The sequence below is a fragment of the Talpa europaea genome (genome assembly GCF_964194135.1).
Source record: "Talpa europaea genome assembly, chromosome: 3".
In the NCBI taxonomy this organism is placed as follows: Eukaryota; Metazoa; Chordata; class Mammalia; order Eulipotyphla; family Talpidae; genus Talpa; species Talpa europaea.
This window is the reverse complement of record NC_140069.1, coordinates 28,375,369-28,399,232: the sequence shown is the minus strand read 5'-3', so window position 1 is coordinate 28,399,232 and position 23,864 is coordinate 28,375,369. Positions and strand designations below refer to the sequence as shown.

Below are 23,864 nucleotides of genomic sequence, written 5' to 3'. Positions count from 1 at the left end.
GTTTGTTTTGTTTATACATGCACTGGATACAGTCAGAAGCGCGGGAGGGTGAGAGAATTCACCAGAGCCAGAGCAGGGAGCAGAGCAGGCAGAAGGACCGAAGTACACTGCTGAGGGGAGCAGCGGGCGGCAGGAGAGGTCAGCGCGCCATGTGGGACCCTCCTCTGGTGGCCGGGGAGCAGCTGGGGATGGAACCGGTGCCGCAGAGGCTGCAGGCAGCTTCGCAACCCAGTGCTCAACCGCTGCGCCACCAGGGAGGCCCTCTCATGGTATTTGAAGTTGGAGTCTTTAGGAGATAATTAGGTTTAGATGACGTCATGAGGGAGGGTGGGGCTCTCACAATAGAATTAGTTCACTTATTAGAGGAGATACTAGAGAGCTTGTTGTCTCTCTCCCATAGGACACAGTGAGAAAGCAGCTATCTGAAAGAGAACCTTCACCAACCATAGTGGCTCTCTAATTTCAAAATTGCAGTTTCTGGAACTATGAGAAAATAAATTTCTGTTTTTAAAGTCACCAGGCCATGGTATGTTGTTATGAGCTAACTAAAACAAATGGTAATCCTTTCTGGGATAGAAAATACTTGACTAGAACCCACATTGTTATTGTTTGTGAAAATAGGGAGCTTTGCCTTGGGTATGTTGAATTTTATGACAATTATACATACATATGTGCAGCTGACAAGAGACACTGGGAATATGAATATAGGATTGAAAGTTTTGGAGTTTTTAGGATATAGATACTGTTTCAAGCCATGACCATGGATGAGACTTTTCAGGGAAATTAGAAGGGAAATAGAAAAAGAAACTAAGAACTGATATTCATCTTGAAATCCAGTCAGTTTTTAATGGCAAAAAGGGAAAGGAAGGAGGACCACAGAAAAGAATTGATGACAAAGAGGAATATTTGAAGAATATAATGTCAAAGAAACCAAGGAAAAGGGATGTTCAAAAAGGAAGTAGTCAGCTGTGTCAAATGGTACTTTGAGATACAGAAAGATGTGAAACTGAAAATATCTAACATTGTGACTACAAGTGTTTCCTCCATTGACTAGTCTCAAATACATTGAGGAATAAGCAGGAGGATGAGAAATAGAAGCGGAGAGTACATGCAACTCTTCCACCAAGTTTAACTGTGAGGGAGAATAGTAAGAATATGAATATATGAAGTGCTATTTAGTATCACGGTTTTGGGTTTTATTTTCATAATGAAAGAAACTTGGGTTTACTCATGTTTAAATGTCAGCAAGAGGAAATCAGTTGAAATAGTAGCTGGATAAACTTTAGAAAAGGAAAGATAAAAGCAGTTTCCTTAGAAAGAGGGAAGAAGAATCCAATACACATGTGAAGAACTGATATTAGATTACAGAAGAGCAAAAGCTTCTCTATTTTACATGAAAATTTTAAAAGGAAGAAAGGTGTCATGTACAGGTAGTTTTTCAGTTTAGTGGCAAGAAATAAAGAGAAATTTAATGGCTTAAATTTTCTTATGATGCTAGAAACAAGATCAGCTATTAAAGCTGAAGAGAGATGAAAGGTGTGTGAAGGTTTGGGGGCAAATGGTTAAAAATCACCTTCCAGTGTCACTTCTTCAGATGCCATGCTCGTTCTCATCCCCATGCCTTTTTAAAATTTATGGAAAATTTCAAGCACATATAAAAGCAGTACTGAGCCTTCTCCTTAAGCAGTTGCAAAGTCATAGCCACTATTATTTCTTAAATACCCATATTCACTTCAATCATTTTGAAGTAAATCCCAGGTATCATATTACCTCTCTTAGAGATAAGAACTTTTAAGAATATCATCCCAGGGGCCTCCCTGGTGGTGCAGCGGTTGAGCGCTGGGTTGTGAAGCTGCCTGCAGCCTCTGCAGCACTGGTTTGATCCCTGGCTGCTCCCCGGCCACCGGAGGAGGGTCCCGCATGGCAGACCTCTCCTGCCACCCACTGCTCCCCTCAGTAGTGTGCTTCGGTCCTTCTGCCTGCTCTGCTCCCGCTCTGGCTCTGGTGAATTCTCTCGCCATCCCGCGCTTCTGACTGTACCCAGTGCTTGTATAAATAAGTAAATCTTAAAAAAAAAGAAAAATCATCCCAGTACTATTAATATGTACAAACCTAAAGCTAATATTATTCTTCAGTATAATCAAATATCGGTTAGTGTTTAAATTTCCCAATATTTCATAAATATGTTTGTGAAAATGTGGATGTATGTGTTCTTATTTATATTTTTTAAGTTTGTTGGTTGCCACAGCATACAGATAAGGTGAAGGCATCACTATTGGTTGATGTATCTTTCAAGTTTCTTTTAATCAGTAGGTTCGTTTTTCACCTCTTACAGTTTATGTCTTCAAGAAACCACATATAAACCTATAGTGTTTACTACTTTGGATTTTGCTTATGCCCCTGCCTGTCTATTTCCTGAATATAAATGGATAGTTGGCCTGATCTAATTCAGGTTTGTTTGTTTGCTTAGCAAGACTGTTTTGTGAAAGATTTTGTATAGTTCTATAATGTCTGAAGTTCCCTTTTTTGTGACGCTACAGCAGTTATTAATGCTAAATGCCTAGACTCATTGCAGGGTGCAAAGAGTAATATATTAATTTTAGCATTTCTTTTTCATGTATTAACTGGAATTCCCTCACCTATTATTTGGTTACTTAGTAGTATTGTTCATCTAAGAAAAGCAAAGATAAATGCTACGTTCTTTCCCTTTGTCCATTATCAAAAGCGAGTTGATTTTCTAGATTGGAGGAAATTTTTTTCACAGGTATATAAAATCATCACCATGTACGCTTTAAAATCTTAGAATTTTCTCAATTATACTTCAGTAAAGCTGAGGGAGGAAAATGAGTTTGTTTTCTAGAATATTTCAGTGGTGGCCAATCAGTTGTTGTTGTTTGGTGTTATTCTGAATTCATTATTTTTAATGGTGTTTAAATTGTGTAATCATTGGAAACAGGAACCTCTGTAAATTGGCTTCTCTAATGCTTTTGACCATCCCTCAGTCTGGAATCCTTGTTCCCTTATCTCAGCACAACATTTGGTGGTTCCCAAAAGTCAGATATGCTGTCTTCAAAGATGATTATATGTCATCATTGAAAATAGCAGAAGGTGGTGCAGGGTGGAGTTGGAGGGAGTAAAGCCATAGATGTTATTTCCCCTTCTATTTCTGTAGCAACTACTTAGAAGAAGAAAAGTGCATTTATATGAGTTCAGTTTAATACATTCATTTTAGAAAACCAGTACAATTACCTTATAGCCATAAGTTTTTTGTTATAATTGGGGGGATAGAATATGGTCCAAAAAGTTAATGCTTGATCATAAGAATATGTGCATGAGTAATTACGCTAGTCATGATGATTCCCAAATCCCAGTGACAAGCACTATGAATTGCTGCTAGCTAACCCAGTCACAGACATGTGTCAGTTAGTTCATGTCTGTGAGCTTCCTTCACACATGTGAGACAACTTATGCCCAGTTTCACTTGGTGCACCAATATTAATTGAAGCACTCATGTCTACCTCCACTGAGTTCTTTTTACTTCACATTGTCAATGAAAACATATTGCTCTCTTGACATGGGCACGTTTCCAGGTTTTCTAGCTCTCACACCTGTGAATACTCAGTTTTCCTGCCCATTATCATCATGAATACCTTTCCTTGGACATTATACAGAAATATGAGCTTGAATTGATGAATAAAAAAGTACTGTGTCCTAATAAAAAAACACTTTTTATTTGAGTTGTTATAATGCATGAAGTCAATCTTGCTTATACTTTCTGTTTTTTGCATTTACCTCTCTAAGGTGTGGTGGAAAACACCATCATTCTTATGACTATACATAACCACCCATGTATGCACTGACTATTTTCATAGCAAGCCTTCCTTGTCTAAAAAAATGTTTGTCTTTTGCAAATAAAATTCCAAAGGAAGAAACACTTAACAAAGAAGTTTTCTTTCATAAATGTTATGATTTGGGTATAACAAGCCATATTGAATCCATTGGGTTTTTGTAATAGATTTCAAAATACATCATAAACGTAAGTAATATGATGACTAATGGGTCAAGTAAAGTTGGAACATTTTAAATGAGAAAATAGCTGGAACAGTTTTCAGGAAACTTTTCCAGTTGATGTTTGGTCCCCCACAAGGTGTACATTAACATAAACTTAGGGGAATCACCGCTGGGACTGAAATTCCCTCTCTGATTTCATTATTACAATATGATTCTTTTTCTTTCACTATTAAGTCATCTCCTAGGGTGATGGGAGCATAAAATAAATGTAATTTATTTGTATTTATCTAATCTCCTTTTAACTCAATCATTATTCCATCATTCTGTTTCCTGGTAGCTATTCAGAAAGTTTTAAATGGCAATTAGAATTTAATAATTGACAGGTATGGGTTTACTTGGTGTCTTAAAAATAGAAAATGTGTTTGGGGGACAGTGAGAAATTAGATCTGACAGAGAAATAGATCACTCAGCTGGGAGATTCTCTGTTACTGCTTATTCCTAAAATGTAAACTTCGAAAATAATCCATTTATTAAAGCTCAGTGAGGAGTACAGAAAAAGCCTAAACTCCTTAAGACAAGAATCTGATTAGAATAGCATCCACATTTTAATAATATAAAATATAAAAATAAACCTAGTTCTTTGTCCAGTTATATTTCCCAGTTCTTGTAAAACGTTTTATGTATGTGTCTCTGTTGAATATGTTTTTAGTTCATGTCTTTAATGTTTTCATCTTAATAATGAGTTAATGCTTTTCTCAATTTTTAAAAATAGACCAGAAAAATACGTTTTTATTTTTGGTTTAACCTGCCTTTTTACCTCCTTCATAATCTTTTTGAAGGACTCATATAACTAGATCAGGCCCACCAGTTAATCTCTGTATTTTAAATTCAACTGACCTGTTGTTGTTTTTTTTTTATCACAATTATAAAATCACTTCACAGCATAGACTTGCCTAGATTTGTATGATTGAATAACCAAGTGAGAAGAGTTTTAAGAAGGGGCATCATCTTAAGAACTCTCCCTGCCAAAGAAACAAATCAGAGAGTTTGGGGATGTGCCAGCATGAAGTGACCAGACATGTACTTTATGCTAAGTTTGAGGCATGATGCTGAGTATTAAAGACAAAAAATGTGCATTCAAGGATTTTCTTGATTGGCTGGAAACATAACTCAAAAAAAGGTAATTTGTGCAGGGTCAGCTTTATGGATCAACTTCTTGGAGAAAATACTAAGCAGTATCTTGAACGTTGGGCAATAGACAGGAAATAAGAGGGCCTAGTAGATGAGGAAGCAACATGAGCAAAGGCTTAGAGGTATGAACAGCATAGTTTGAGGGAAGGAGATTCTATGAACTTTAATATTTCTGAAACTTTAAAGTGTAAGCTGGGCAATGCCTACAAATAAGGAGAGCAGCCTTTTTCACCCCATTCTAAAGAGCTTGTTTTTTTTAATCCCATAGGGAAAGAGAACCATTAAAGAGTTTTAAGCAGAGATACCAGTCAGAATCACATTTGAGGCAAATCAGTTGCATTTGGAGACTAGATTAAAGGGGATCTATCTAATGGAGGAACCATTTTGGAGGCCTTATGTTAGCTGAACGATATCAAATGCATGAGGTAAAAAAAAATAGGGAGTAGCTAGAATGCTGGATAGAAATGATTAGATTTCAGCAATACCTTGGAAGTAAAATTGATTGAACTGAGCTGATCCAGACCAGGAAAAAAGGGAATGAAATGAGTCAAAAAGTCAAATTTCTGATTTGAGCCACTTGTAGATTATAGTGCCATTAACTAAGACAGGGAGTATTGCATGTCTGAGAAGAGTTAATGGATTGTTGTGGATGAATTGATTTGAGGGGTGGTGGTCTATGTGTTAATGTTCTGGAATTATATAGTGCTGATGATTATGCAAATCTTGTGAGTATACTAAAAAGCAATGAATTTGTAGGCTTTAAAAAGGTATTGTATAGTATGCGAGTTATATGTCAATAAAATGTTTACAAAATGATTCCTTGAAGTGAGGGTATTTTTCCCTCTTTAAAAAATGTAGGGTGTGAAGAACAGTTTTAGTATTATGGAAGGGAGGCCCAAATGTCTGACACTATCCACTGGACAGCTAGCTAGAAGCAAGAATCTCAGCGTTTTGCTAAACCTGAGTTAAACTCAGGGCCTAAGTTAAACAAACTCAAGGGAAGGCAAACTGAACAAGTACCATGAGGGAGCCTGGGTAGCCAGGAGAAAACCCAAAGATGCTGACCATAGAGGAAGGTAAGAAGAGGCCCTTATGAGGAGAGATGAGGAGAGATGTAGAATGTTAAGTTTATCTCCTTAATACTTTTGTTCTTCCTGGCTTCTGGGATTATACTGGTATAACATTCTCGGGCTCCAATACAAAGAACAGTTGTTAGGTTCAGTAAAACACACATACACACACACACACACACACACACACTTATTTTCTCACACATGTAAGACACTGAGTAAAGATGTATAACACCTCCAGCTTCACAACTCTTAGAGTCTTTTGTCTGATTGATACTAAGAACAGTAGGAAGTGAAATAATGCAAAATCAGAAATAATAAGTTGGCTTTAATAACAGGTGACTGACAAGTAAGGACAACCTCTGTTATATGGTACATATAAAATGGACTATAGGGTTTAAGAAATCTGTTACATTGGATGAGGTATTGGAAATGTTAACAATGCAGAATGTAGGGAAAGAGAGACTCCTGGTTTTTACAGGGGCACAAATATTTTCTGCATATACTTGATCAGAAAATTATGGGGAAAGTTACTTCTGGTAGTCAGTTGGACACATACTTACTAATATCAGTATTTGTGTCAAACATTGTGCTGGATGCCAATGGAAGTCCTTTTCCTTGAAAGAAAGAATGCTCTTCCTAGTAATAAACTGTAGAGACTGCTTCATGTTGCCTTAGGATTGGAGGGGGAGGATGTTCATGTGTGGCCTTCATCCATCAAGAACAGATAGTCACATGTATTGAGATAGGAATGTCAGGATGTAAATAGTGCAAGAAAAGTGTCCCTTTGGGTAACTACATGGAAAGAATAGCTGGGTCATGGGTAGAAGAAATACAACATCTGGCACTCCTAATGAGTACACAACACAGGTGTTGGGACATAAAATTGCTAAAATCAGAGAGCGTCACTAATGTTCTTAACTTTTTCAATTCTGCAGCAGACATCAACTTGGATATATCGAAGCCTTTGAAAGCAAACCTAAGTTTTAACAAGGTGGACCAGATAAACCATTTTTTAAAGAAGATACAAAGCGTACACTACAAAGAGACTTCAGCCCTGTCAGACACCAGGCTGAGTAAGGATGAGCCTCTAGCCTCCAAATGTTACCATAGAAAGTTATTTAAACCTAAAGTTCATGGTGATGGAGCACAAAAGATTCCCTTTCAAGAAAACATATGGAGAACTGTTTCCTGTTTCCAAAAGATTTCTGTCCATACTGCTCAGATTGTGGTCTCCATGGAAACTGTCCCCCATCCTAATAAACCATGCCTGTTAGCATCTTTATCAACTCTCAATGGAATTCTTAATGTCAAAGCAGCACAAAAAGTTCCTGGTAAGTCACAGTAAAGGTAAGAGAGTAATAACGCCTTACTTTTAACAACTGAAAATACATAATTTTGAAGATTTATAGTATGTGGAAGTTAAAAGTTTTAAGGGCCATTAGAGATGGGGACATTTCTGAGTAGTGACCTTAATTTAATCAAATAGCAAATCATTTGAGTCTTAAATGTTTTAATGCTCTAAACTGTTTCTACATACTTCTTAAGGCATGTTCCCACAAAAGTCTTTAAAACTGTTCTTGCTAAATTTCCTTCTACCTAATTGAAATGGCTGTGGAATAATGGAGTATTAAATTTTGTGAACCATCCGGTAGTGGTTGTCGAAGTGTGGTCTCAAAACCAACAGCATCAGTGTCACCTGGGAATCTGTTAGAAAATGTAAATTCTTTGACCCTACCTCTACTTACTGAATCAGAAACTCTGGGCATGGAGCCCAGAAACCTGTGTTCCAACAAGCCCCACAGGTGATTCTGATGCACTATATTAAGTCACTGGTAACAATTTATTTAAAAAAGAAAAAATTGCTCAGGTGGTATGTATGCTACACAAAAGTGTAATAGAAGCTAAAGTTTAATTTACAAGGACAGTGCCATTGAGGATTACCAGGCCCCGACACCTAGCAAGGAAAGACTGTTCTTCTGTGCCTAGTCCAGCAAAGGGAGGCATGATCCTGCAAACCGAATGTCATTGATGGGTGGAGAGGTGAGAAATTAATGGTCAGCGACTTCTGTGCTTTCCTCTTCTGCTATAATGACTAAATTGTGTGCTTTTTCACACTGAATCAAAGAGGGTAGGCAATAGAAATGTGAGGAGGGGAAGAGAAAAGTCAAGGCACAGGTGGGAAATGGCAGTTTTCGATCACAGAAACTGCTACTGTGGAAATTCAGGCAGAAAGCCAGAAATTTCACTTTGAAAGTAAAAGTAGCAAAAGGGAAACATTTTTTTCCACTTTTATTTGCAGAAAAGAATTGGGGCTAGAGAAGTAGTGCAGAGGATAAAGTAAATCCCAAACTACATTGCTTAATAAAAAGTAATTAAGTGGCAACTGCAGACTGACTGTAACTTAGTGTTATGCAGTTGGTTTGGGCACAGTAGTTTAGAAGATAAAGAGAAATTTTTATAGTTGAGAAGAATAGATTTTAGACCAAAAATAGATGATTTATTTCTTTCTCACCAGAAATATTTGTGACCAAGCCAGCTAAAAGCACTGTATTTTTTTTTATTGTCTTAAAACTTAGAAATGAAAAATGTAAGGTCCATGGGACTTAAAAGACTATGAAACACTGTAGGCTGCGATGTCTGGCATACCCACAAATAAATTGCAACCCAGACACCACTGGGTCTGTTCCCACGCCTTTCCACTTGTACCTTAATCACAGAAAGGAAAGGTTAGGACTCAGAGTGGAAGAATTTTACTGTACTATATTTAATTCTAGGTCCTTTCCTTCTCTCATCCTCATTTCTTGTTTTATTCATTTGCTGCTCATATTTTATCTACATTTAATGGTGTCTATTCTTGGTAAAAATCTCTAGGATATAATTAAATTACTCTATTGAACTATAAACAGTAATATTCTCATTCTGTTGTTGTAACTTGTTTCCCCCTTCATACTTGAAAAACTATGCATCCCCCTCTAATTCTTTTACAGTTATCCTCTTAAATCCAGTTAAATGAAAAGATAAAAACTATAGCTTTGACTAAGACATACTTCATACAACTCTAATGACTTGTGTCCATCAAGTTTCTAAAATAAATTGCTTGTGTCAATAAATCAAATCAAAACCAAAGTTTGACATTTAATAGGAACAATTTTATTATGAGAGCATAATGAACACCAAATCAGTTTTCTCTACATCTCTGCTTAATGTAATAGCACTGTTAAGCAACTTCAGAAGATAACAAAGTCAGCACAATAATAAATTGTAATTTATTATTTAGAGCAAGATTGTGGTAAATTCTAGTTATAACTGAAGTCTAGTTATAACTGTCTAGGAAATCTAGGAAATTTTAATTGAGAGATTCCTGCATATTTTTCAGAATTGATTTTTAAGTAAGCAAAACTTTTAAGAGCTTTGATGAATATTTATTTTGTTGAATGGCATAAAAATCTCTGTTTTGCAACCGAGATGAAATACATGCAAGTACATACTCAAGATATATTTTTGGTAGGTGGTAAAAAGTATCCCCCTTTCAAAAGCCTCCTACCAGTAGTCATATTTCTTTTTGTATTTTTCAAGTGACATTGTTTTACATTCAGCCACATTTTTTATAGTATATCTTTAAGCTCAACAGAGTTAATGTCAGATTTTTAGTTTGACTCTAATACAGAAATACTTAACTGTGTCTTTGATTTTACAGTTTATGGAACTATTGTGACCATCTGCAGCAGCTGCACTTTTCAAATTATTTGCTGAACCAAATTGAGCACAGTGACAAAAGTAGTCATCTCAGATATACTATTAAACAGAGAAAGAAAAAGGAGCATAGCCTTGGTACAGTATAGCCATCTGCTGTACAGATGTTATTGTATAGAATGACTTAAGATAAAATAATTGTAGAAAATTTTCATTAAAACCTCAACAATTTGCACTTGTTTATGCGAATCTGCATAACTCCCCAATGAGACAACACACTTGGGGTTTCTTTGGTTCTCACTCACTTTCTCTTTGATCCTTTTTGATGTGCTGACTTTAATAAACACAGTCAAAAACACTGCAAAAACATCATGGAAAAAACTACAAAGGAACAATTATAGCAGCAGAAACTACTCTAATCCCTAACTTACGCAAGCTATTTTTAGCGGAATATTTTTTTAACACTCTTTATGTGACAATGTTATATAAACAGGGTAAAATGGTCCTTTCCAGATGAGTTTTAATTTAGGAGCTGAAATAAATTTGTAATGCTAGAGGAATCTTATGTTCCAAGTAATATTTAGAGAAACACAGTTGGCAGTGTGTTATAGGCATGTTTCCTCACTTCTGAAAGGTACAAAAATTATTTTTTTGCCTAAAGGTTATATTTTTTATCATCTCATCTGTCATAAGTTTATGGGAAGTGTATGAGAAAGGGGAATAATAAAAGAATGAAAGTGGAAAGTTAATGTTCTTCTCAAGACATTGTCAGTACATTTAAATCTTAAGTGCTTTCTTCACTTACTGATTTTAACAACTAAATATGAACAGATTATTAACTGAAATAGTTCATTTGAAACAAATGAAATGTTTAAATATTTTCCACTTAAAAAATTATGAGTTCTTCTTAGCCTCCTGTACTATTCTGGATTTTAAACTATGAGTTTCAAGGGACTTGATTTTTTTTTTTTTATTTTACTCTGCAGATGCTAGTGTACTAGTGACTTAAAATAACCTGACTCACATTTCTGCTAGAATACTTATTTTCTCCCATATGTCTTTGGTAAAATGGCCCTAAATTCTACTTTTGATAGACTTAATGCTGCGTTTTTAAAGTTAGCATATAACATTGCACCAAAAAAAAAAAAAAATCCTATGATTGTGTTTTCAGGACAAAATGAATCTCATTTAGAAATTATCTTACTGTATGAAACATTTTAAGTCAAATAATATTTTTTGGCTATCCATTAAATCCAACCCATTCTACAGTATGTTCTTTTAAAAAACTACCCTTCCCCCCAATCACATACAACATGATCTTTTCTGCTATTTGAAGTATGTCATTTTGTAAAAACCATTAAGTATGTAGCTATAAATTCTGAACTAGCAGTGTAGCACTTTGCACAGGCAGGGTGGGGAGTGAGCTGCAGACTTTAGCTTCCCTTGTCAGAGTAAATTATGACTCTATTAGGGCGGCACTCAGATTTCGCAAACAAGGGTAAACAATTCAGACAGTGAAATATCTGTATGTTTGGCTGCCTTGCTCTTTCTCAGGAACACTTAGATTAGCAACCACCAGGTAGGTACAGAAAAGAGTAAGATACAAACACGTTCAGTGGCACAAAGGATTGGGGGAAGAACCTAGATGAGCCATCTTGGTTGGCATTTTAGTCAGTGTTGGGAAAAAATTGCAAGGATCTTCTTTCTATGTGGACTCGGGGGACTTTTGATCTGGGGCAGAAAGCAAGGAGTTGAACTCCTCCTAGTCAAAGAGCTGTGGTTTAAATAACTTTCACTACCCCAGCCTCTGTCATCCAGATGTACTTATCTTTGTGTATAAACAAAAGTAGAAAGAAAGCATAACCACATCATTTTTCACATATACAAATAAATGCCTCTTCTCATGTTCACTGAATTCTGGACCAATAAAATGGAAAGCACCTAAGATTCCTTTTCATATACTAAGAAGTTAAACAAACTGGGTCTTTCATTGATAGAAAGTATAGCTCCAGTTTTTCATTCCCTTCTTAACTAGATCTCCTGGAGGAAATCACTTAAGGCATTGTCAAAGCCATTGAATGCTGCAGAGATGCAAGTTAGCCTAAGGGGAAATAAAACATTAAATTAGATATGACTACCTTAAATAATATGTTGCAATAAAGAGCCATTTACAACACCCCAAAGGCATTTGTTACTTTTAGAAAGAAATAGCATCTCTTTCCAAAGCCTGAACAATAGGAAATGAATTCTTTGACAGTTAAAGTTGGAGAGCAAACTTAACTTTTAATCAGCCACTGAGGATTGAAGTGAAAGTAGAGTTTGTAGACAGGTATACAAATCACTAACAAACCTTAATGAATATTGGGTGTGGGCATCAGGGTGCTGTCATTTTTGACACTGTGTCCCAAGTAGCTTAAACCCAACACTCACAGAAAGGTGGAGACCTCATTGGATCTGTAACATCTGGGATTTTATTTGTCATTTTGGCATACCCCGCAAGCGCAAAAGAAAGAGTAAAAAGGGATTATCTTGACAATGAAATGAGTTACTGAATCTTGTGATAATGAAAAGCAGAAGAATTCTAATGCTTTCTATAGTCCCTGAGGTAGAGGTGCGTTTATAGTTTTGCAGAAGTAAAATGTAGGCAGGCAGAACAGATGGCCTAGAATCCGTGAAACATGACACCCCTCATCCCAGAGCTGAGTACTGCTATTAATCCTGCTCAGATTCCTCCTATTACTTTATAACAAGGTTCAAAGTTGCTACTGATGAACTGGCATGTCCCCCTTTTTCTACTCCTAAATAATCTGTAGATTACTGATTTTTTTTTCAGTTGTGATATTTTTTGGTGCATACTAGCAGACTGTTGAAGCTGTCAAAGACATGAAAAGCAGGAAATCCTAGAAATTGTATAGAAAATAAGTAGGAAAAGTAAAATTCTCATGACTTTTTTCAAAATAATGTCCAGTATTATTTCTCTAACATAATTGGAAATAAAAGACATAATTGTTTGAGATACTCTTTTGGAGGGTTATTTTCTTGTCATCCTCTTAGAAAGCATATGCAGTTGGAGGCAAAATCCCAACATACAAGTTTCATTCTCCTCGCTGTAATCATTATTATGCTACATGAGTAGATAGAATTTTGTATAATTAGCAAAGAAGATACCACTACCTGAAAAATTGCCTTTTTTCATACCCTTAAAAAGGTAAAAAAATTAAGAATGTCTAATGTTTAAAAAGACACTAGTACATATGCTGTTCAGGCATGTTTATACAGTTACCTAGCTTTTTATTTATCAAATTATGTTAATATAGTCTTCTACAACTTTCCTTTGGGGTATTTAAATGTTTCTGTGATAAAGGGTTTTTAAAAGTACTTATTATGTGATTGTTATTCTTCATGTACATTTGTTGTTTGAGTGCTATGTACTGGTTACTATAGCTGTTTTGAATTCCAATGGGAAGCCTTTAAAAGACATTAGGATAGGGCCTCCCCTGTGCCACAGCAGTTGAGCGCTGGGCTGTGAGGCTGCCCGCAGCCTCTGCGGCGCCAGTTCGATCCCCGCCGCTGGCGAGGGTCCCACATGGCGCGTGGAACTCTCCTGCCGCGCCCACTGCTCCCCTCAGCAGTGTACTTCATCACTCTGCCTGTTCTGCTCTCCGCTCTGGCTCTGGTGAATTCTCTCACCCTCCCGCGCTTCTGACTGTACCCAGTGCTTGCATAAATAAATAAATAAATAAATAAATAAATAAATAAATAAATAAATAAATAAATCTTTCTAGAAAATTAAATAGTCACCTTTAAAAAAAAAGACATTAGGATGGCAACTTCTGATATATAGTAGATAACCACTGGATTGAATTTTGGGTGTGTTAATTTTTAGGCTTCATGAAAATTAAGTCTTCTAATAAACACTCAACTTAGAATGTTGCACTGAGAATGAGAGCACTCTCATGTGGTATAATGAACATGATGTACCTGCCCAGTCTTTCGTAGAGGGAGATGAGCTCATCTCAGAGATAACAATCTCTGACTTTTTCTTCTGATTCATCACCGACCTGAACTCCATTTGAACCTTGTTAGACAAAAAACAAGCAGAATTCCTGGCCCAAACTATAAAACATAATTAAGGCCTTTTGAAATGATGTGTAAAAGAACATTGCTATACCCCCACTTATAACCACTACCACCACCACAACCAATAAAGTTAAATCAAGCACTGCCTGTAATGGATTAAAATAATAAATGTTCCTGGATTTCAGTGTTTGAAGTACTTGAAGAAAACAGGCTTCCAGCAGCCTGGGTAGCTGAATGCAGGAGAGACATTTATTAATGACGAGTTCAAGGATTTGGCCTGTTTAAGATCATTACTTTGTGTTTACCGTGTGTTACACATCTCTTATATTTTTACACAACCCACGTGTCCATTTGCAATAATGAAAAACTTTTTTTCCAACAAAAGAATTGTTGATTGGGTAAATATGTTTCTCTTGGGGAATATGAAATCTTCGTAAGACTGCTTCTTTCTAATGAGAAATCCAATGCGGTTCTAGTAGACTTCCAAATTTATCCACCTTCAAATCTTGTCTGTAGCTAAATTAGTCTCCATATTGCTTTTGGTTACCAAATTCCAAACTTAATATAGACTGCTAGAGAATAGTTTGCCTCAGGTTATATGTTCTAGAATTATGTTCCATTGCCTTGAACTTTGCATGCCTTATGTACTATAGAAAAAAGGGCAATACTTTTTACTTCTGTTTTTAACGAAGGTAAAGAATCATTTCTCTAAATTTCTATCTATTTGGAAAGAGGAGAAGAGGCAACTGATAAAAATTTCCCATATGCACCTTGTAAAATAGAATGTTCCTTCCACAGGAGGAAAAAGGGCCTTTGAGACAACAAAGAATGCTATCATTAACATGAAGATATCACACTGTGCAGAATGCTTTTGGAGAAGAAAGTTTCCAGTTCTATTATTTATACTTAGAGATCTTTTAAAAAATAATTTCTCCTCTGTATCCTAGCAATAGCACCTTATAGGTTAGTATTAGATAAAATGGGCAAGAATTGCTATAACACTTAGCACTGGGACTGTGGGAAAAGAGGAAATAAATCTCTCTCCCCCACTCTACTAATTTTTTGACTACATTTAGTTTTGCCTGTGGTCACAGTAAATTGCCCTCTCATCAACTTACGCCAGTAGGCTATTTGCTAACAAAGACCAGTGCAACTCTGTCAGTGAAAAGTGACAGAAGACACATCTTAGATGTTTTCTCATTGGACCCTTGAACCTGTGATCTATGTGGGCATTACATACTGAGGCTATGCAAGACAACTGGGGAAAGCAAAAGGAAAAGTATTCACAATTGAAAAATGAAATTACTGAGGGCCAATTAATGATAGTAAGTATCTTTTATAAGCAACATGATACCAGGAGGCAAACAGAATCTGAATCCCAACTGCTATTTACTGGCATTTGATTGTGATAAAAGTTACAACACAGCTCATTTCCAAAATGAAGGCAAAAATATTTAATTCACAGGGCTGTTGAGAGGATTAGATGAGATCATGTATGCAGAATACCCTATACATTCCCTAGCACAAATTATGCGTTCAGTAAATATTTATGACCCTTCAACTGAGGTCATAAATCATTACATTTTAAAGCTGAAAATTATTTTAAAGACATTACTTTTCTTTATCAATAATCCTTTCTATCCTTTTGTCTCAGGGACCTCATGATCCAAACATTCTGCATTTAGGATTAGAGCACTAATATGACTATACCTACTGGATATGTCTATAACCAAAAATAAAATATTATACTACTTCCATAGCCTGTCTTAGCCAAATTCATGACTTCTTTCAGACTCTTTGAAATACTGAAAAAACCTCTTGGACTATAATTACTATGTAGGAACCTCTTAAGTGTCAAAGAACCCTGGGTTGAGGCCCACTGAGCTAGTCCTTCCTAACTCCTTTGTTAAGGGTGGAGAGAACAAGTGATTTGTTCATGGATATTCTCAGGTACAATGGGCACTGATACACATGTCCTTTGACTTCTGGTCTTTCTATTATACCAGTCAAAAACAAAAACAAACAAACGAACAAAAACTGGCTCATGTAGATCCAGACCAGTTCCTGAACCATAGCAGCAAGTCAGTTTGCTTTCAACATTGTTTAAGTAAGTGTATGTCCAGTTTTCCATTATGTTTCTTATTAAAAAAAAAAAAATTCACCAGCAGTTCCCTCATATAGTTAAATTTATCAGCTACTGTATTCATCTAAGAAATTCTTGAAGTAGGAATAAGTACTGTTATTCCTAACTCTGTAAGGGGTTATCATGCACTTTCCAATATGCACAGTCAGGACTGCTAGTCTTCCTTTTTATTTTAAACATAGCCACATGATCCAATCAACTTTTATTTATCTAATAAACTGACACAACTGTAAAAACAGTGAGCATGGCAGCAGATTAGAAAGAAGTAAAGCATATCCTCCATCTCTCTTTGACATTTTTAGTTTAGTTTTTCTAGGATCCTAGAGTTTTAAAACATTTCTCAAAAATATACCTTTCCCAGGCAAGGGCCAACCTAAGTTGCCAGCTCAGTAGGCAGTTAAGTGATTCTTTCATGTGAAAGAAAAAAATCTCCTAGTCCTGCTACTTGTCGTTTTCTTATGTCTAAAAGAAGAGGCTTTGGTTAGTCAGGGGTCTCAGCTTTTACTCACTAGTGAGGACTGGATGAGAGAGTACCTGAGGGCTGGAAATTCCATCTATGAGAAATAATCAGGTACTTTGGAGAAGGGATAACTGTTAACTGGTAGACAGTCCCCTTGGGACCTCATTTTTATTTTTAATGTTTAAGATCTTTTTTAATTTTTAATTTATTTTTTAATTGAGGTAATATTGGGATACTCCCATCAGGTACTACACCATAGTATACCCACTGCCAACTCACCCATATTCCGCCACCATAGACCATTGTGCTCATTTTGATAGCTAGACTTTTTAATAAATTTATTGAGAAGCACCAGTATCCCTTTCAGTTTAAACATCTATATACAGATAGTTCTGACAGTTTTATTATTTTTTTATATCCTGTATTTTAGTTTACTATATTAACAGGTGCAAATATATAGGCTTATTACAAAATAAAATGTAATGAGGAAGACTCTAATCAACTTACATATTCAGGTCAAGTGGGTGGGAGAGAAACAAGAATTTATTTCATAGTAAAAACACCCACGTGTCATTTTATGTGCTTCAGCATAATTCACTGAAGGAATTAAAAATGGAAAGATTTCTAATCATTTCTTTTTGGACCATACTTAAACCTTTTTTTCTTCCTCTTAGTCATCCTGATGCTTCACTGTTACGCAAATTGACCTGTTTGCTGATTTTCTAGTAGCTTTAGATTACTTCCAGCTGCATAAAAAAACTACCTGGATATACTTTGCTAGCTCATGTCATCAGTGAGTACTCTTTCTAATGACATACAGAAGCTTAATTTAGATTCTGTTTTGCACAGTCAGCACATAAAGACTAGGAACCTTATTGAGGGTCTAGTAGAGGCCGATGATTTAGAGCTGGCAGCATTTTGTAAACATTCTCCAAAACAAGTGGTTTGCATTTATTAGCCTTCTGAATGAGTATTTTAAAGGTCATGAAACTATTTGTTCCTTGAACTAAATTTTTACACTCACTGAAAAGTATGTCATTGTACAAACAAAGCAAGATTATTTTTGTTTATCACACCAGTTGTTTCTGAAATTACTTCTCAATATTGCTATACCTCATTTAGTTTAATTAAATATCTGCCATTAGTTTGCTGAAGTTGAAATGAAAAATGTAAACAGATTTTTGAAATAGGCCAATTGAAAAGTCAGGCAGAAAAACATTTCGGTGAATGGAAGGAGGTAGAGTGAAGCATATATACTCAGTCAAAATGACCTGATCTCAGAATTACTACATGTAACATGGGGTCCTGATTAGATCCTTGAACAGGAAAAGGACATGAAGGGAGAAGCTGGTAAAATTCAAATTAGGTCTATAAAGTAGTAGTATGATATCAATGTTAATTTACACATTTTTGAGACTCATACTATAGTTTATATAAATTGTTAACATTAATGGAAGCTGGTGAAAGATATTAACTTTGCTGAAAGCCTAAAATTATTTCAAAATTAAGTTTCTACAAATGACCTGATCAATGATTAGCTAACTTTAGTACTATTCATGCTTTTAAAGAGTGTGATCATTTTGTCTTGCATTTTTATAGCACATTCCCTCCTATTTTTGGAAATTTAGAAGGAAAATTAAAAATACAGAAAGTATAAGGGATAACATATCAAGCAACTAGAACAAATGTAAACATTTTGTTGTATTTGCTATACATACAGAGAAAGAGATAAAACTTCACAGAATCATTCAGCCTTTGCCAATGTTCCAATGCTAAGAAGTTAACTCTTTTTAATTTTCATGTGTAACATTTTGTTCAATAGTAGAAGTAAGTAGCAAGTAGAATAAAACATGCCTTAACTCACTTTCTGTTGCCATTTATACCAGATTTTGAATGTATAAGTTACATGAACACTGAGTATTCTCTGTGGCCCTGCGTTTATATGTGTGGTGATACATAAAATAAGATTTATTTTATCCCAAGAAATATATTTAGTACATTTCCTGATGACAAAAACAAAAAGGAAGAGATGATGTCCCATAGGCAAACTTCTTACAGACTGAAAGAAAGGGGAAAAGAGAATTAATAGCCCTGTCATGAGTGCAAGGGATTATTTTCCTATTTTGTGATAAAAGTGTGAACTTTGGTTTACCACTTACAAATGGTCTTTGTGAGATTAATCATCACTCTTTATTAGGAAGTTATCATCATAACCTCTTGTTACTGGTCATTTACATCAAGATTAAAACCACTTGAACTAACATGTTCCTCTGTTAATTTGATATAACTTTTAAAAATGTAGCAGGAAATGTACAAAAGAAAGCTAGGGTTCGGGTTCTATTTTCAAGTTCAGAGCTGGTACTTGGTAAATCTTTCTGGAATGATAACTGGATCCCCTCACTGAAGGACCACATCAAGCTGGTATGTGTAACAAGTGTAGTGTACAGGTGAGCACATGGGAATGAGTTAAATTAGTTGTATGAGTCTCAAAAGTGAATGATATCAAATTTTCTTGTAGGTGTATGACAAAAAGGAAAAGGGATGGGGGAGCAGGTAGGGCACATTCTTGTCTACTTGGCCATGTGTTTTCTTAGGAACTTCAGTCAGTACCTATTTTTGTGTCCTCACTGCCAACATTAGCATCTTCTTAAATTTTTAATGCCGCCTGTATGTTTAAACAAGCCCATGACCAGTGTTGATAAACTCTGAAAGGATTAAGAAAAAAATGAGAGTAGACTGCTGGGTCTGCTCTTGGAGAGAAGGAGGAAAGGGAAAGAAAGAAGAAACAAGTGAACATGACTTACACACTCAAACACTTGGTTAGACTGAAAGGATTGACAGCATATAAAGTGAATAAAAAGAAGCAAAACAGTTTGTATGACAGGGAAGTGTACGTGTTTTTCAACAGTTCACTTGCTTACCAGAACCAGTATTTTTAAAGCTGTGTTGTTACTGAAGTGCCATTGTTCTACATCATAGAATCAATAATACAGTGTTGATTGTCTTTTTATTTCCTCTAGTACCTACCGAGATCTCAGAACTTGAGTAATAAATTGCCAAGGAAAAATATGACATGAAAGAAAACTGCAAATTATTTAGATTATCTTTGCTATCTACCAGTATGTGGTAGGTAACCAGTAAATATTGGCTGATTAACGAATATAAGCAAGCATAAATATCAAGCTGGAGATGATCCAAGATATCCAAATTCCTTATAGGCAGAAGCATGGGAGTAAGCACTTGTTTAAGAAATTAGGGACCATCCTGGAAACTGTCGTAAGAACAGAAGTTATCTTAAAACCATCTGTAGCAAAAGTAAATAAATTCACTGAAATAAGACATTTGGTAGTATAGGAGGAATAGTAGACTGAGGATTACTCTTAGAAATCTCATCATTCAGATTGCCTTGTTTTTTATAAGTTGCAGAAAATCCAGTCTGGTTTGAACAATCTCATGTGGGTGAAAAGCCTGGTACAGTGCTCTCCTTGGGTATAGCAGAATTTATTAGGTATTCCTTTTGTAGTCACAGTTTCAGCTTCAGGCACGACATGGTGAATACCAGAATCTCAGTGCCTTCATTATTTTAACTTTGAGACAAGGTAGAAGTAAAGGTCACTTTTTCTAATGTAGTATTGTACCTCACTGATTCATCTCACGCTCATCCCTGAACTAAATCTAACTCCAGAGAGTATCAAACATGAAAATCTAGGAATTACGGAAAGTTCCCACACCTGCTGATCTATTTCGTGGAAAACCAGTCATTGGATTCTGTCACACTTGGAGTAAAGCTAGGGCTGGTTCAGGGCCTGCCTCAGTTGCAAAATCTTTGTATCATAGGCACATTGTGTCTCCTATTGACCCCCTCAGTGGCCTACTTTCTTCTTTCTCCTTGACCCAGGCTCCTGAATATCTGCCTGACCATTCGCTTCCTAATGCTGGGTCATTTTCCTGCAGTTTTAGTCTCACTATTTTTACTTCCCTGAGAATTCTAAGTATCCTAGTCTCTATCCAAGCAAAAAACAATAGCATTTGCATAACAGAAGGAAAGTATCCTTCTGTGTTTAACTGTGATATAGTAACACGAAAGCTGTAAATATTTCTGTTTGTTTTGTTATATTTCAAATCTAGAATTCTTTCTTAGTTTCCTGTTTACCCAGTCATAACTATCAAATGTGTAACTTTGGGAAGTAAAGAAGTGCCTCTATCAACCCTGCTTACGGTCTCTGAGAAGAGTTGGGCACTTTCTAAGGAACACATGGACAGTAGAAGAATGAAAATTTTGTCATTCTAATAGGTTGTTTTTTTGTTTTTGTTTTTGTTTTTTGACAAAACCTCAGAAGCTTATTTAGATAGTACAGTATCGGTATTTTGAAGTAGTTCCTGTGTAGTAGAAATATCCAATAATAACCAAAATTCTTTATGTATTATTGCTTCTACAAAAAGATTTTATCATATGCTTACAAACCTCTTTGTATAAATAAAAGTGGTAAAAGATCATCTTATTTATTTATAGACTCCAGACAAAATTTTGTCAAGTAAATTCTAAAGAGAATTCTACAGATAAAGATCAGCCCTGTCTTGATAATCTCTTCTTTGGTACATAATTACCTTTGCTTCAGTAAAGTTGTCCCTTACGTCTGTCTTCTTTCTTCTGTGTTTATTTTGACCACTTACTCCAAAGTGGTTTTATAGATGATTAGAAATCAGCACATCAGAAAGGGTGGCTACTCCGCCAATTTCTCACTATCATAGGAAGAGTTTACAAACATGAAAATCTAGAGACCACCCTGTATAGTATTGCTTTAGAACCAGCAGTATCAGTATGAATTCATGATTTCTAATATATTTACTGATGACTAGATATATAAATGTATGTCTATACAGGAGAATTATATATATATACACTTCCTAGCCCTTTCTCCTGAGAAGGCATAGAGGCAGTGGCGTCCTGGTAGCAATGAGCATACCTGCCACTCAGATTTTGGTTTGGAGATACTAACCATACCATTTCTCTGAAAAAATGACTGATAAGAAAGAATTGATATGGAAAATAGAGGATGAGCCCAGAACATCTTTTGGTGAGAAAGATCTCAAAAAATGATGGTATATCAAAAGGATGTAGGAACCAACTTAAAAAAAAGGGGGCTCCTAGTAGCTACAGGTAATTCAATTTAAGGAACAAAATAAATAATGGTAGGATTAGGTTATAGGCCATAAAAAATACTGAGTCCTAATGAATAAATAAGTGAACGTTAAGTGGGGTAAAAGGGCAGCACTTTTATAGTAGAAAATAATTGATGAATATTAAGAATAAGACCATAGGAAATCACCATTGTCACATACCATGGTAATAATCATTGCAGGCAAGAACCATTGATGGATACTAACACTAATGAGTAAAAATTTGATGTATAGGAGGATACTTGTATTATCTCCAAATAACTTTCCACAAGGCATTTATTCACAAATGGAAAAATAAACTTCATAGAGGTGAAACATGGCAGATGCCACTTCAACCATGTGATCATAGTAAATATTATCAGTTATAAAAACATTCATGTATATACACTTGTATTCTTGCCAAAAATGGAAAACTTCATTCTAATCATGACAAAGCAGTAGCTAAATAGAGACGTTCTAAAAAATAATTGGTGTGGACTATTCAGGTCATGATCAAGATCATGAAGATGAAGAAGCTGGAGCATCTGTCACAGATTAGAAGAGACTAAGGACACCTAACACATTTAAGTTCAGTGGGGATCATAGGTTGGATCCTGGACCGACCAGAAGGACAGTAGTGAGGAAAATAGTAGTGTATTGATTTAAATTTCCTGATAAAAATTTCAGTATTTGTACTATAGTTACATAGCAAGGTAAAGGGTATAAAGGACATCTTTTTTTTTTTTTTTTGCAACTTTTAGGTAGGTTTAACATGATTTCAAAATAGAAAAAATTTTATGTGAAGTTTTTTCAAGGGGAGTAGTTGGAATAGATCGCTCCTAGAGTTATTTTCATCCAGTCTTCCTATCCTGTGATACAGTTGTGCAAAATGAAGGATAGCAAAGATTTAATCACTTTATTTCCTGTGGGTCAGTTAAAAAAGCACAGAGACTACCAGAGAGACTGTGGGAAAGTGGAAGTCAGGATGTGAATGGGAACCTAATGGACTACGGTGAAGAACAATAGATCCATTAGTGGTGGGTTTGGTGTAGTAACATATATCTGAAGAGGTATGACCCTGTACTTCTGAATCATATATAATTTCATAAACCAATAAAAATTTTAAAAGTTTAATAATATAAATTAATGGAGTGAAATTAGAGTGATGTATAAATTAATAAATCTTAGAAACCTGTACAAGAGAGTAAGAACCCTCTGAAGAGGGTTCCAGATTTTTTTAATTTGAATTCCTGATGAGATAATGATAAACATTAAATAAGTAACCTAGGAGCCCTTTGATACTAAACACTGTATATGAGAATAGGATATTCATGGTATAGGGAAGTATGAAGATTGATATGTGGATTTATTAAAAAATAAAGGGTATGTAATCTTGACATTCCTTTAATATTAATGCTTGAGGCTTGCTGGATGATTGTACAGAATTAAGGCTATACTTTTATAATCTCATTCAGACTAATTTCTGAATGGATTGGTGTGTTTTATCTAGCATATATTTACTATTGATACTAAGTACTTCAGAAAATGTAGTGCATTTAAGTCAGAAAGTTATGACTTAAGTTGTAAACTTTGTTATAAAAATTGTTTTTGATTCTTGGGTACTTTGGTGCCTGTTTCCATTTTTATATTTTGTTTCTTTTTTTCTTTAAGTGAAATGCAATTTTGAATCAAAAACTATCTATAAATGAGACAGACATCTCAGTACCACAATATATTTGATGAAAAAATCTAAGAAATTGATTTCCAGAGTCATAATTTATAACACAAGTCCAGGCCCTTACATTTTTGTGGGTGTGATGTTTTCTGTGGATGATAAGAAGTTCTGTATCTTTTTTCTGCAGTAGGAACATACAACATATATGAAGTGTTCAAGTCTCCATAGAATTGAAAAGTCAGTGTGGGTACTGTGCTTTGAAACAAGTATAATGTGGGCCTAAGGTGTTTTTTAATCTTTCATCTCTTTTAAGGATCAAATATCATTAGAAAAATAAGCCATGGGCATTTCAAATGTGGTCTGGTGAAATTCAATATT

At 35.4% G+C, this 23,864-nt stretch overlaps 1 protein-coding gene across 4 annotated transcripts in view; it reads left to right on the top strand.

Moving 5' to 3' along the window:
* The window catches only part of VPS13B (vacuolar protein sorting 13 homolog B), a gene marked incomplete at both ends in the record, with an annotated part of 598,760 nt that overhangs the window by 439,576 nt on the left and 135,320 nt on the right, over window positions 1-23,864 (top strand). For all 4 annotated transcript variants that reach the window (XM_084230016.1, XM_084230015.1, XM_084230017.1 and 1 more), the window contains one exon: window positions 7,211-7,606. In XM_084230016.1, coding sequence (XP_084086142.1) covers window positions 7,211-7,606 — 396 coding nt within the window. The remainder of the gene's footprint in view (window positions 1-7,210; window positions 7,607-23,864) is intronic.